The sequence below is a fragment of the Prionailurus viverrinus genome, chromosome B4 (genome assembly GCF_022837055.1).
Source record: "Prionailurus viverrinus isolate Anna chromosome B4, UM_Priviv_1.0, whole genome shotgun sequence".
In the NCBI taxonomy this organism is placed as follows: Eukaryota; Metazoa; Chordata; class Mammalia; order Carnivora; family Felidae; genus Prionailurus; species Prionailurus viverrinus.
In genome coordinates, this window is record NC_062567.1 from 56,624,534 (window position 1) to 56,637,929 (window position 13,396).

Consider the following 13,396-nt stretch of genomic DNA (forward strand, 5'->3'; position numbering starts at 1 on the left):
TGCATGTGATTCATGCAACTCATTTTGATTTCAGCTGTTGCATGCTTCGTTCTCTTCTGAGGGGAACTATCATTGCGAAGCACCAGGAAATGCTCGATGACTGAACAGCCTGTGTCCACTTAGCCCATCTCAGAGGCACCAGACTCAGTATACGTATGCCAGTAGGTGTTGGCCAGTTGGGGATTTAGCCAACTCCCAACAAATGTTGGGCAAAATGTTCCATTTGGATTAGTGCAGTGTGGTTCAACTCACCCAATTTTTTGCCCTTCATGTCTTGCTATGTAAAGCAGCAATAATGACTTTCATACTGATACATTATTTAGGAAAACGGTAAGAAATGAAAAAAAAAGCACTTAAAGTGTCACACACAAAAAAGTTGTATAAATCCCATTTATTAATAATAATTTATAAATTATCTGGTCTTGACATATTCTATTAGAATCATACTATTTGAGGCAGAAATAGTAATACTCTACAGCAGGAAAAAAGTCTATTGGTGATGATATGAGAAGTACTGGTACGATAATTTTATAAACTATTCAAGTCCATGAAAACACTCCAGTTCAGAGATGACAGTTGGTTTTGTTTTCCGGTGTCTCCAGTTTCCCACGCACATTAGCTCCTCTGCTTGGTTTTGGCATTGTGTTTTCTTCTACTAAATGCTATGGTTTTACCAACAATTATTTTAGAGATAGCCAATGAGTGACCAGAGGGCTTCAAATGGCCTCAGGCATTTTCTAAGTACTGGAAATGGTTGTCAAATTTTGCAAAGAGAGAGTTCACCGTAGCCTCCCCACTCGCTACAAATGTTGTACACCCCATAATGTCACGCGTTTTAGTGACTTGCCTGGCTCCTATAGGCACGTGTGTTCGCTCCACTCTGTTTCGAAGCGTATCATGTGTCGTATGTATCGGAGCTAGTCTGTGGGTCAGAATATGTCGATTCACTATTCCGTAACAGTTTAAGAACAGCTGAGGGACTATGCCTCTTAACAGCTGCTTTTCCACCAAGCATTGTTCCATGCATGTTTAAGTGTGATCTCTTGAGCCTGTAATCTGTTATATCATTATGCCTGTACAATATTTACTTACTTTCCCCTCCCCCGCCCCCCAGTCTCCAGGGCCACCCCTTTTCTTCCTATTATCTATCATTTACTCCTTTTCCCTGATTATAGTGAAGATCCATCTCCACCTTCCCTGACCAAATCTTAAGACCACAAACCTCTCCACTCAGCTCAACCCTAGTATGTAATAACTATAAAACTATAGGATAATAAAACAACTATAAAAAAAAGACATCAAAACAATGCATTGTGAGCTGAGAATATGGAAATACACACATGATTAGTTCTGACTTGAACAAAATATCTTCCTGATATAATCAATAAACTACTAGAAACTGTATCTTTGTCATCAACAGAGGAATTTCAATAAGCAAGAAAATAAGCCCTTTCTAAATGAACTTTCTCAAGGGGTAGAAAAAATAATTTTTACATGTATATAATTTATTTATTAATATTATAGTCTTATATGATACAAACATTTTCTTACCTAAAATGATATTATAACTTAGGAAACATACTTTCATTAAACTCTTGGGCCTCACAATGTAGCATGCAAGGGAATAAAATCCTTTTGAAATTAAAAATTATATTCAGAAGAAATTGATCTTGTTAAACTAATATGCATTTTAATAACTAAAGAGTAAAACATTTCCCTTAACATCAAAATCAATGATTATTGTGTTCATTTTAATGTCACTATATAAATATTAAAATGTTAACTGATACTTGCCTAGGTCAAATATTCCAGTTGCATTAACAAACATATACATAACAAATATAAACTTCTACCATGTCAAGTTTCCCATTATCTTCTTGCAACATCATGACTTTAAGAGCCTGGAAAGTGCCTTCTTTGTTTGCTTGTTTTTATTTCTTTTGCTCTACAATCTCCAAGATTTTAGGCAGGAGAGAAAACACAACTGAGAAATATTTCAATTTTGAACAAGAGTCTTGTTAGTTGCATTCTCTTTTGGATACTCCCCATGGGAAAAGATCTGTGAAATGGTGAGCTGCCACTAACACTGTTTGGAGACCTTAGGCCATTTGTTGATGGCAGTTATCTACCCAATGATTTATTCACTATAAAAAAGACCTATCACAGTCCCAGAAAAGAAGAGATAGTTCATCCCATGAAAAACAGGTTGCTCTCATCTGTACAAATTAATCTATTCTCCTGATGTTCGGACATCAAAAATATTTTATTTCGTGTTCAAAAAGAGATGGGTTTCCACACCAGAGTATGGTCAATCCTTACCAATTTTCTCCACTTCTCCCCACCTGCACACTGTCTCATTAAAATATTTTAAAGTGTACTTTCATTTAATACTGTTATAACAATGATGGTCTTGGATTAAAACAATGGCTGCTTTGGTCTACTTTGGCTTTGGTGACGCCATTTAAAAAAATCAAGTATGTGATATAGTTTAAAGTTTTAATAAAGAATTAAGGGTAATTGAGCGTCAGTGGAATTTCTCATACACCTGTTGAATGCCTACTAGGCTCAAAGTTCTGTGCTGCATGCAGATAGATATCCCAATTTCTTGGTATTTTTGGATCATGGTCCTTCAGTGACTGGTAAGGGAAAATACTATGGTGTCACAGTAAAGAATTCTTAACATGAGGAAGTACTGGGGTGAGGGATGGGAGGTACCAGTAGATTCAGCTAAAAAATTGCTGCTCTGGGTTTTAACAGCTTCTCTCCAAATCTACATTTTAACATTGTGGAAGAAGGATTGGTTCAGGAATCCTTTATGATCTACCCAGACCATGATTTGAGAATTTTAAGAGCCAATAGTTTAAATGACAACCATTCAAAGGCTTCAAAATGGTCATAGCAAACCCCATCCAGACCTTAAACCTTGGCGGTAAAAACTTGAGAGTTTAAAGACTCTGGAGAGAATTGTTTCTTCCTATGGAGGCAGGGACCAGAGATCAACCTGCAAAGCATCTCCCAGAGTCTGGTGTCCTGCGCTTTCATTACGGTCAGTTTGCTTTAACATTCTAAATATATAGTCTCAAAAAATATTACGAGCATGGCAGGTTATTTTCTCTCTCCACAAATCCTGGTTGCATAATTTAACATAGAAACAATTTGGGGAAGAGATTATTATCTTTCTACATGTTGAAAAGCTCTTACTGATACAGTTTAAAACGTGCAATTGAAATGCTGCATTTTCTTGGGCATTCAATAAATTTCTTAGTTTTTTTTTTCCTAACTGCAGAAATAGGATAAATAAAACCACTCAGTTCCTTAAGCACAGCAAACATGAATCAAAAGCTTTTACTCCTTATTTATAAAAGGAAATGTGACCATCATAAGTTTCTCAATATTCCCTGTCACCTTTAAGCACTTGCATTTATTATTCTCAATATATTTTAATAGCATACATAGGTTCACAAAAATTCCTCCCTGGGGCTTCCTGTCAGCTTTTACTTCCCCCAGTCTTTAAAAAGCTTACACTATACATGACGTAAAACACATTTTGAGCAGGTTATATGAAAATCCCCTTTTGTGCTCCACATCGACAGAGCCCCTCCGAATCTCGGAGAAAGCAACCACATCTCAGTTGTGCTGTCAGCATGAGGGGCGGAAGCTCCAAAGGACGATGTTCGTGGAGCTGTAAATACATTGTGTCGCATGTGATAGATAAGAGAATAACCCCGTGACAGCTACGGTTTGGAAGCATTAACATTTTTCTTTGCAACCCTCATTTTTAATCTTTTCCATTATTTTCCTTAGTAAAATGCAGCCCCCAGAGTCTGAATGCCTGTATCACTAGCTTCTATGCCATGATTAAAAGAAAGAAGTCCCAACCAACCACGATGAAGGTTGCAGTCAGTATTTAAGACAAAACAGCTTCCCTTGTTGATTTAGCAAAAGGTAGTTCTTCTCTCTGCGCCACCCCCCCCCCCTTTCCACCCTGCCTCCCGTCCCCTCTGCTTCCATGTGAGCAAGCTACTTGGAGTTACATTAAGAATGCGTGATGTGTGCTTTCTAGCTTTTAAGTTTGGTCTCCTCAACCATGAAAACAGTTATAAATTGTTCTCAGAGCTAAACCACTCCACATCTTGGCACTTGGTTGTTTTTAACTTTCAACAATAGGCACTGTTCACTCCCCTCCATCTCAGTTCTTTATTCAGTGATCAGGCAGGACACTGATGAAAGGCTAGTCACGGCTTCCCCCCCATGGTATCAGTGTGGTGGCATGTGATGATTCACATGGGGTGTGTTTGATCCGAGAAAGCCCAGTCTCTGCTTATTCTTCCTTTGTTCTGTCATCTGGGGGAAAAGAGAGAGTGTGTTCAGCTCATTTTCTCGCTTTTCCCCAGTGCTGGTGGGCTGCACAACTTGGGGGTAAATTTCCCAAGCACCTACAGTCTGCATCTGGCATCATATAGAATCTATTTACCTTTAAAAAAGGGAAAATGTTTTTTTTTAAGTGAATTTCCACAAGCAGAAAATAAGCAAACCCCTCTCTGTGGTTAAAAACAGGAACCATGGTTCTTTTAGAGCGGCTCTTTGCTTGTCAGACAATCGTCACCATCAGCCTAGTCTTTTTAATAGCTACCACAGTTACTTTTGATAGTATTTTTACTACCACTAATAATTTTACACGATGAAAGGGTTGATTATAGCATTGAAATGACAGATTCTGAAGATGATCTGCCGTTCTGATGTATTTAGTAATGGCTAGGATGGCACAAAATACCAGTTTCTATCAAAAAGTGCAAAGAGGCCCTTGTATTTTGGCGTTTACTCCTCTCCCCCACTTCCGTGGGTGCAGAAGGGGCACACAGGTGGTAATGGGACAAACGGAAGCCTCTACTTGCGGGGATGTGGTTCATACAGCACAGTGTGAGCGTTCCTCGTTGGAATTTACAGTTCCCTGTGAATAACAATCTGGCCCCCAGGAGTGTCCAGGTCTCCTCGCACTCCCCTCACTGCCCTTCACTCAATGGTGGTGAATGATTCGAGCCCACCCAGCTCTAGCCCCGGCTCCCTGAGCACACTGACCTGCTCCTTGAGCTCTGCTAGCTGACCAGACAGCTGTTTGACCAGACTCATGGTGGATTCCAACTTCTCCTGCAGGTTCCGAATCTCATTTTGCTCGCTGTCACCTTCATTGCTGACGAGGGACATGGCTCGCATCCGAGGAAACCAGTCTAAATTCTTCTCCTAAAAGCAAATACGTGTTCAAGAACAAAGGAGTGATGGAAGGGAGCCTACAGTTCTGTAAAGAAGGTTTATGGGTGTTCATTAGTGTTAACATTTATTTTTTTAAGTTTATTTATTTATTTTGAGAGACATGGAGACAGCACCAGTAGGGGAGGGGCAGAGAGAGAGGGAGGCAGAGAATCCCGAGCAGGCTCTGCACTGTCAGTGTGGAGCCGGGCGTGGGGCTCAAACTCCTGAAACCATGAGATCATGACAGTAGGTGAAACCAAGAGTCAGATGCTTAACCAACTGAGCCACCCAGGCGCCCCAGTATTAACATTTAGATCAAAGTTTCTTAGTATTCAAAGCAAAAGTTACTCTTTCTGGCCAGGCCTGCTGGTGGGAATGAAGTGAGGGTTAAACATTGGTTTTCATGAGCTGGGGGAAGATTTTAAATATTGGCTCCAACTTCCTACAGGCTCCCACAAAGGTCCCAGATAAAGCATTTAGAACAGCACCCCAATCCCAGAGGGCATTCAGTGAATCCTGACGAATGATGAGGTAGGGTCACGAGACTGAGGACAACAGATCCAAGTACGTGTGGGTACTGTAGGCATAAGCTGTTTCTCCTCCCCCGGCACAGGAGAGAGAGGGGTGACAGGATAGGAGGGTGGTAAAAGAAATGTTTCGGTTCCAGCCACCCATGCTGAACTGGTTTACCCCCCACTTCCCCAAGACGGGCTCTGAGCTCCACTCAGGCAAGAGGGAAGTGGAAGGGCATGGCCCTGGGTTGTTCTGTCTGCTCCCTCTGGAAACATTTTATTACAGTGAGGATGAGGTTTCAGAGTTACACTTCCCCAGAGGGCAATAGCTGGTACCACTTCTGTTTTTCTAGGCAGACTGGGTGTAGGGGTGTGAGTATGTGTGCAGCCCTCTACTGCTGCAGAAACGAGTAGTTAACCAGATGCCCAGCTCTCTTGACAACTCGCTTGCTTAACGTCATAGAATCACTGCACATTACTTAGATTACACTTTTCAATGCTCAAAAGAGCTTGCAAGGTAAATCATATTTGTCCCCACTTTACAGATGAGCCGCCCCAACAATTTAACACCCATCGGACGAGCTAGGCAATGGCCGAGCTAGGATCTGAAGCCAGGTGAGCCTTTCTTTCTACCACCAACTGGGTATGCCAACCTGCATTGCGATTCACCTACCTGTTTCTCCAGGTAACCTTCTCCCAACATCCCTGGCAGTGATCTTCCTGCTTAAGATCACTTCCACTTTAGAAAAGCCCACCTCAGTGGCTGCCAGGACTTCTGCCTGGCCAATCACTAGAATGAGGGTCAAAAAAGTACTTTCCCCGCCTGAGGAAAGGTTCAACTTATCTCTGCCCTTCTGTTTCCGTCTCGTCTACCACTTTGTAGCTATTGTCACTATTGGGAAAACAGCAAGTTCTTTATAGTTCCCTACCCCCAATATAATGAAAGGACAGATAAAAAATTAAAGATAAACATATCAAAAAGTTTTAAACTGAATTTACACAGCTGTAGCTAATTAGCATTTCAAAGGAGAATGGTAACATACTGGAGCGCACAGTGACAGCCACATTCATTCAAGCGATCCTTCGAACATCTATCTATCGCCCAGGATTTAGAGGTGAAAATCAGATAAGACAATATGTCTGCTCCAAGGGGCTTCTGGTTTAGGACAGGCTTCCGTGAAAAGGAGACTGTGCATTATGCACATCAAAATCCTCTGGGGTTGCTTGTTAACATTGCAGATTTCAATCCCACTACCTCTTTCCAAATCAGAACCTCTTTGGGGATGTACAGGATTCCTGTGTGGACCATAGTTTAAGAACCCTGGTCACTGGAGACAAATAAGATGAACAATAACACCTGGAGTAGTGGCGGGGTAGGAAGATGGCCCGAAGGGGAAAGGTTTGGAGTAGCTATTGTGGGAAACAGGAAGAAGAGCCAAATGCAGGCCCATTCCGTGCTTGTAGGGCAGGATGGATGGCCTAGCAGACTGTGACCCCCACAAAAACCATTGTTTACCAACAGCCCGGGTGGATGTGCATCTGAGGCAGAGAGCCAGACTGATACAGGATGGTGTGTCCAGTATCAGAAAGACAAAGGTATAGGGAAGCTATAAATGTCAGCGAGAGGCTGGCTAGAGTGAGGGACATCAGTGTGTGGCCTGGTAGGCAGGATGGAGAAGAACGGACCTGGGCCCAACTGCTCTATAAGCACTCAGTCCTTTCAACAATCCCCTTAACTTCAGTTCTCTTATTATTTAATATCTATATTCTCTGCAGTATCATCTACTGTTGGAGCTTTATAGATGAGGAAACTGAGGTTAGCAAATGGCTTAGCTGGGACCCCAACCCAGACCTGTCTGCCACGAGGCAGCTCTCTTGGCAAGACAGAAGGTGGAACGATAACATTTAAGATTCTGAATGTAGGGCCGCCTGGGTGGCTCAGTCGGTTAAGCGTCTGACTTCGGCTCAGGTCATGATCTCATGGTCCGTGAGTTCGAGCCCCGCATTGGGCTCTGCGCTGACAGCTCAGAGCCTGGAGCCTGCTTTGGATTCCGTGTCTCCTTCTCTCTCTGACCCTCCCCCGTTCATGCTCTGTCTCTCTCTGTCTCAAAAATAAATAAACATGAAAAAAAAATTAAAAAAAAGATTCTGAATGTAGAACGACTTCAGGAAATGAAGATTTTAGGATGAGAGTGCTTTAAACCTGCTAGAGTATCAGCAAACTGGGGGGAGTTAGTATTTAATGGATATAGAGTTTTAGTTGGGGAAGATGCAAATTCTCTGCAGAGGGACATAGTGACAGTTGCATAACAATGGGAATGTACTTAATGCTGTGAAACTGTATGCTTAAAAGGGTTAAACTGGTAAATTTTATATTATGTGTATTTTACTACATTTTTTTGAAATTGCTGGATTTGCAGGGGCTGATCTTTAGGATGAATTGTGTGCAAAGTCCCCGAGGTCATCCTGAAGGAGGTCACTAGTTGGGTGGATGAAGTGGCTGTGGGTGGCCAAGGGCCAAAATCTGGTCCCAGATGTGACCAGGAGCTACTAGAAGGCAGTGACGGGAAAGGCTTGAAAAAGGACATTTTCATGTGAAGGTGAAGATGTGATGGCTTCTCAGTGAAGGGAAACCCAGTCTGCTGACCCTCTTGCAGGGCCTTCAGTACGGAGGGGTTGGGGAAAGAGGCAGCTGCCACCAAGTGGGCTAAAAGACAAGGGGCGGTCTTGGGAGAGCCAAGAAGGTGGCATTCTGGGATGCGAGAGGTGGTCTGTACCATGACAGGGTTTCAGGGCAGGGGAAGGGGCAGCTGATGGGCCAGAGGGCTGGAGAGCCTCAGACGGCTGGGCCTGGAGCGAGAAGGTCCCAGCTGAAATGGCGATACCCAGGGTCGGGATGGTGGAAGCATCAACTTCCAGAAAGTTTCCGAAACAGAAGCACACCATTGCTCCGAGGCTTAGCAGACTGCAGAACATCTTTAGAGAACATAGGTGAGACTCTGTGAAGCCACCTTCGAACAAATCCTCTCACAGGTGTCCCGGGGCCGGGACTCCCTCTCCCTACACTCTCTTTCTTCACCTGTTGTTTTGTCCATCCATTCATTCATTAATTCTTCCTATGTTGACCATGTCTGTGTTGGGCACTGGCGAAACCATGGTAAGCGAGAGCCTCATGGTCCCCGTGTTTGTGGAGCTGGTACTCCAGGTGGAGAGTAAGGCTTCAGCCAAATGCTGATGAAAGCCACAGACAGCTCGTGCTTACAGGCCCTGTGCTCCTTTCTCGGAGTCCCAGGAAGCTGTTCGTTTCGAATCCCCTTCTGGTCCTCCTCCTTTCTTTCTCTTGCTGCTTGTATCTTTCTCCATTTTTGTCTGGGTGCTTGTGTCTCCATCTATTCTCTCCCACTTCTGTGATTGTTGTTTCATTCTAGCCTTCCTGTCTACATCAACTGACCATAAACTGAAACTAAAAAATCATGTGTGATTAAGACTTTTTTCAATATTGAATGCTTTGTGGACCTTTTTCTTAATTTTTAAGGAGCCCGACTTAAGTGGTTTACATCTCTCACTAAAACTGAAAAAATAACCAAGTTAAATTGTTTTCTGTCCTCTTTTTACAACTAAAGCCAGTCTTTTAAAAATAGTTTTCACAACTGATGTTTCTTCAAATTAATGAGGGAAGTACATTTTTTATTCACCAAAATAACTCAAGTACAATAGTGTTCTCAGAGTAAATCCTGCATAAGCTTTTTCGTCAAAAGTGGACCCTAAGGTCCCTCTCTCTGCTCTAATGGCAGATAGAGCAGCTTCCATGGAAGGCTCGGACCAAGGAGGGTGAGACTCTGGATTTTCACCTGAGCCAGAGCCGCAGGACAGACACACGGAACAGGACACCACTTCCTTACTGCGCTAACTTGTAATGTGTCCGCCATCTAACAAAGCAGCTTGACTTGATTCGTTACTTCTCAGTTACTCATATGTGCTATGTACATCTTGTGATCATGCACATGATTAGTACATTCCCATGTTGACTTTTGTTAGTCAATATGAAATCATTTCCTTCTTTCACCAGGAATGAAAATATTTGACCACAGGGTAGCATAAAGTCAGAGAAGTCGCAGATCAACTTTTAGATTCTGTGGTTACAATGTATGAACTTGGTAACTGGGCGAGTGGAAACTCAGAGCTTCTTGAGGGTTCTAAAATGCAAAGCTCAGAAATGAACTAGTCACGTCTCTGAGAAAGGACTCGAGGAGCATGCCAGCCCCCACCCTCTAGCTATCCCTACATTCTAAAAATAATGAATCTTTCTAGGTGACTAGAAATGTAAGAATCTTTCAAAATAGTACTTCCAACAGTCAGAGCCATTGGACTTATTTAATTGTGTAGTTATTCAATAACATGATTAGGGTGTCAGTGTCCCTCAAGGCTTGCTGTGCTATTCTTACATTTAGTTCTTCAGAGTGATAGCCCCATTTGTGTGAAAGAGGCAATGTGGTATAATGGAAAGAGCACTGACCTAAGACTCAGAACACCTGGTTTTGGTTTTAGCTCAGCCCCAAGCCAGCTCTGTGATACAAAGGGAGGGGGGCCTTACTCTCTGAGTCCCAGTTTCCTCATCTGTAAGACTAGAATGATACCCCAGGTCATCTCTATGTCCCCTCCGGCTCAGCACTCTGTGAGCTAGGAATTCAAGGAAAGCTTTACAACTCAAAGTGCTGAGACAAGCCCTGAGCTCGCCAAGTGAGCAAACAGAAACATTTCAGCTAGACGCAACCTTGAAACCACATAACCCAAGCTCAGCATATTATAGTTTCCCAGGCTGAAACCTAGAAAGTTTAGGTTTCCTTGAGGACTTATATACAGTGGCAGATGTCCCTGCACTTGATTGCCCCTTCTGGACAAGCTTCTCCACATTACGTACTGGGATAGATTTTATATAATCTATCCCCGTTGACGCTTAATCGGCCACAGACTCAAGGACATGTAAGATTGTGATGATTTCTCTCCACATCCTAGTGAGATTAAGAAGTAATGTGAGCGGCCCCTGGGTGGCTCAGTCAGTTAACTGTCCTACTCTTGATTTCGACTTAGGTCATGATCTCACGGTTCGTGAGCTGATCTCACGGGCTCTGCACTGATGGTGTGGAGCCTGCTTGGGATTCTCTCTGCCTCTCTCTCTCTCTGTCAAAAAATAAATAAACTAAAGAAGAAGAAGAAGAAGAAGAAGAAGAAGTAATGTGACTGATTTCAGTGAGCCAAGTTTTGGTGAAGTTGCCTTATGTGTTTTTAGCTCTACTAGGTACACATTAAAAGTTGCTAGCTGGTAAACTGAATAGAAAGCAAGGGTATATTCTATCCACAACATAGTTATAGATCCCACTTGTTGGCTGCCTAGCAAGTGTCAGGCACTTTAGCCATGCTATGGCCAATAACCACAACAATTCCATAAGTTAGAGATTGTTACCATGCCCGTTTTACAGACAACAACACTGAGGCAGGAAAAGGATCAGTTACTTGCTCGAGGTCACACAGACGGAAAGTGGCTGGGCCAGGCTTTGGCCTCCACCCTGTGCTACTGGAAATCTCATGTTCCTTTCAATACACAGGACTATTTCTCTACATCTAACAGAGTGGTCAGTGCTTAGCTTCTGACATTGCCAAGGAAAACGGACTACAGTGAGAATATAATAACTTGCACCCCTTGGTTGCCTCTGAAGCCTGCTAAAGGCTTACTTATTGAATGTGAGAAACACAAATTCTTTAGGGAGGGCATCAGATCCATATGCAGATACTTGATGACAATGCATCAACGCTTGACATTCACAGCGATTTGCTGAGTGCTCTAAAATACTGCTAACGAGGGGTAACACACTGAACATACCATGTACTGTATTGTATTATGACGGGGTACCAATAAATCATCTCATACAGCCCTGTTTCCACTTTCTCTGCTGAATGTGCTGTCCCAAGACCATGTTTGCTAAGGTCTTGCTTCTTCCCATCTCTCTCTCTCTTCTAAGCCTCATGTTTATACTGCATTTTCCGATCTGCAATCATTTACGATGGCTCCTAAGCTGACAAGTGTAACCATTTCCCCAAAGCCTCAGTATGACCCCCTGCATTCCTCTCTTTGCCTTCTGGTTTGAAGATGTCAGCAGAAATGGCTCTCCAAAGGAACACTAGCAATGCAAATACTACTGACTTACTGGAAGTAAGTCGGAAGGTCCCCGAGGGAAAGGCACCATTGCTGCTTTCCTGGAACTTCAGACCTACAAAAACAACCTGGAACAAGGATTCTTTCTGAAGTGGAAGTAATCATTTTGGTTACGGGGGAGTGCTTCAAGTACTCCATGCCAGTCTCAGCTTAATGACGTAGCAGCGTGGGGCGCTTCTCACCCTCTCAGCAACATGGTGACCTCGATGGCAGGGTAGGCATTACCTCAAAAACTTAAGGGACACCCAGGACACTGGCATCTGGGTTTCTAGTCTCATTCCCAGTCTTGAATATCCCACCTGGATATGACAAACATTGCTCAATGTAGGCAACAAAAAGGCTGGTTCTCATGGGGGTTCAGAAGAAGGAAGCGTGAGCTGGAAAATATACACTTGTCTGACAAGCTTTAGGAACTGAAGGTGACAGAAAAGATGTAGCTGTATCCTTTGAAGTTACAATACTATTCCTGGATTGGACAAATTTAGAAAAATAACATGTTACGGGACTGGAAGATTCGTTTGCCTGTCCTTATTAACTGTATCTTCCTTCTGTGGCTCTCTGTTTATTCTGTATCTGTATCTCCCTAAATTCTTCCTCTGCAACTGACGGGTTCTGACAAATGTAACGTAGAGTACCAAATTTGTGCGGTTTGAAAAGTTTTAAATGTGTTAGTTACCCAAAGCAAATCTGTATCGAATGATTTGGCAAAACAACAAAATCTCTTTAGAGTGTCATTGTCAGATGTTCAAATATGTTTAAAATCTAAATGCTCAGATATCAGGCTTGCATTATGTACGTGACAGTGGTTGGAACATTACAAAGCCCTATACAAACATGAAGTATCCTTGGACCGCTGGGGCCATACGTGTACAGGTGTGGGGCCCTTATCTTGTGCCTGTGTAAGGCACCTAACAGATGCTCAGTGAGCAACAACCACTGCTTTCGCTGCTCTGCTCCTGCCTGACCCCCTTCCATGGCATCATCTCCAGGATGTAGATGGGAAGGGGGCTGCTGGCCTGGGAGCCTGCCAGGAAGTAGTCACTGCTCCGGAAGGCAGGGAGAGAAAAAGGTCCAGTGAAGGAGAGGTGTGTGCTTGTGAAAATGACTTAACAGGGTTGTTTGTCCCAGCAGGGCTGCAGGTTTGGAATCAAAAAGTGACAGCTGGGAGGGACTGGAAGCTGGTCCAATTCTACAGCCCCCCCCCCCCCGCCCCGTTTCCTATGCAGCATAGCTGAGGTGGGAGTGGGCATGACCTGTGGCCAGTGCAGGGTGAGCGGGGGGGGGGGGGGGGGGGTGGAGGGAGCGGGGGTAGCAGGGATGCTCAGCACTGCATCACGGCCTCACAGGCTCCAGCCTCTGCAGGGGTGGAAGCATGAAGTCCCCTCTCTCTGTGGCTTCCTCACCTCAGGGAGCCAGGGTG

General features: G+C 43.5%; 1 protein-coding gene across 4 annotated transcripts in view; it reads right to left on the bottom strand.

Annotated features, from left to right (window-relative positions):
• Positions 1-376: 376 nt before the first annotated feature.
• The window catches only part of ITPR2 (inositol 1,4,5-trisphosphate receptor type 2), a 515,671-nt gene continuing 502,651 nt past the window's right edge, over positions 377-13,396 (bottom strand). For all 4 annotated transcript variants that reach the window (XM_047864958.1, XM_047864957.1, XM_047864956.1 and 1 more), the window contains 2 exons: positions 5,080-5,241; positions 377-4,344 (listed from right to left, as the gene is read on the bottom strand). In XM_047864958.1, the coding sequence (XP_047720914.1) occupies positions 4,258-4,344; positions 5,080-5,241 (249 nt within the window). In that variant the 3' untranslated portion in view covers positions 377-4,257. The remainder of the gene's footprint in view (positions 4,345-5,079; positions 5,242-13,396) is intronic.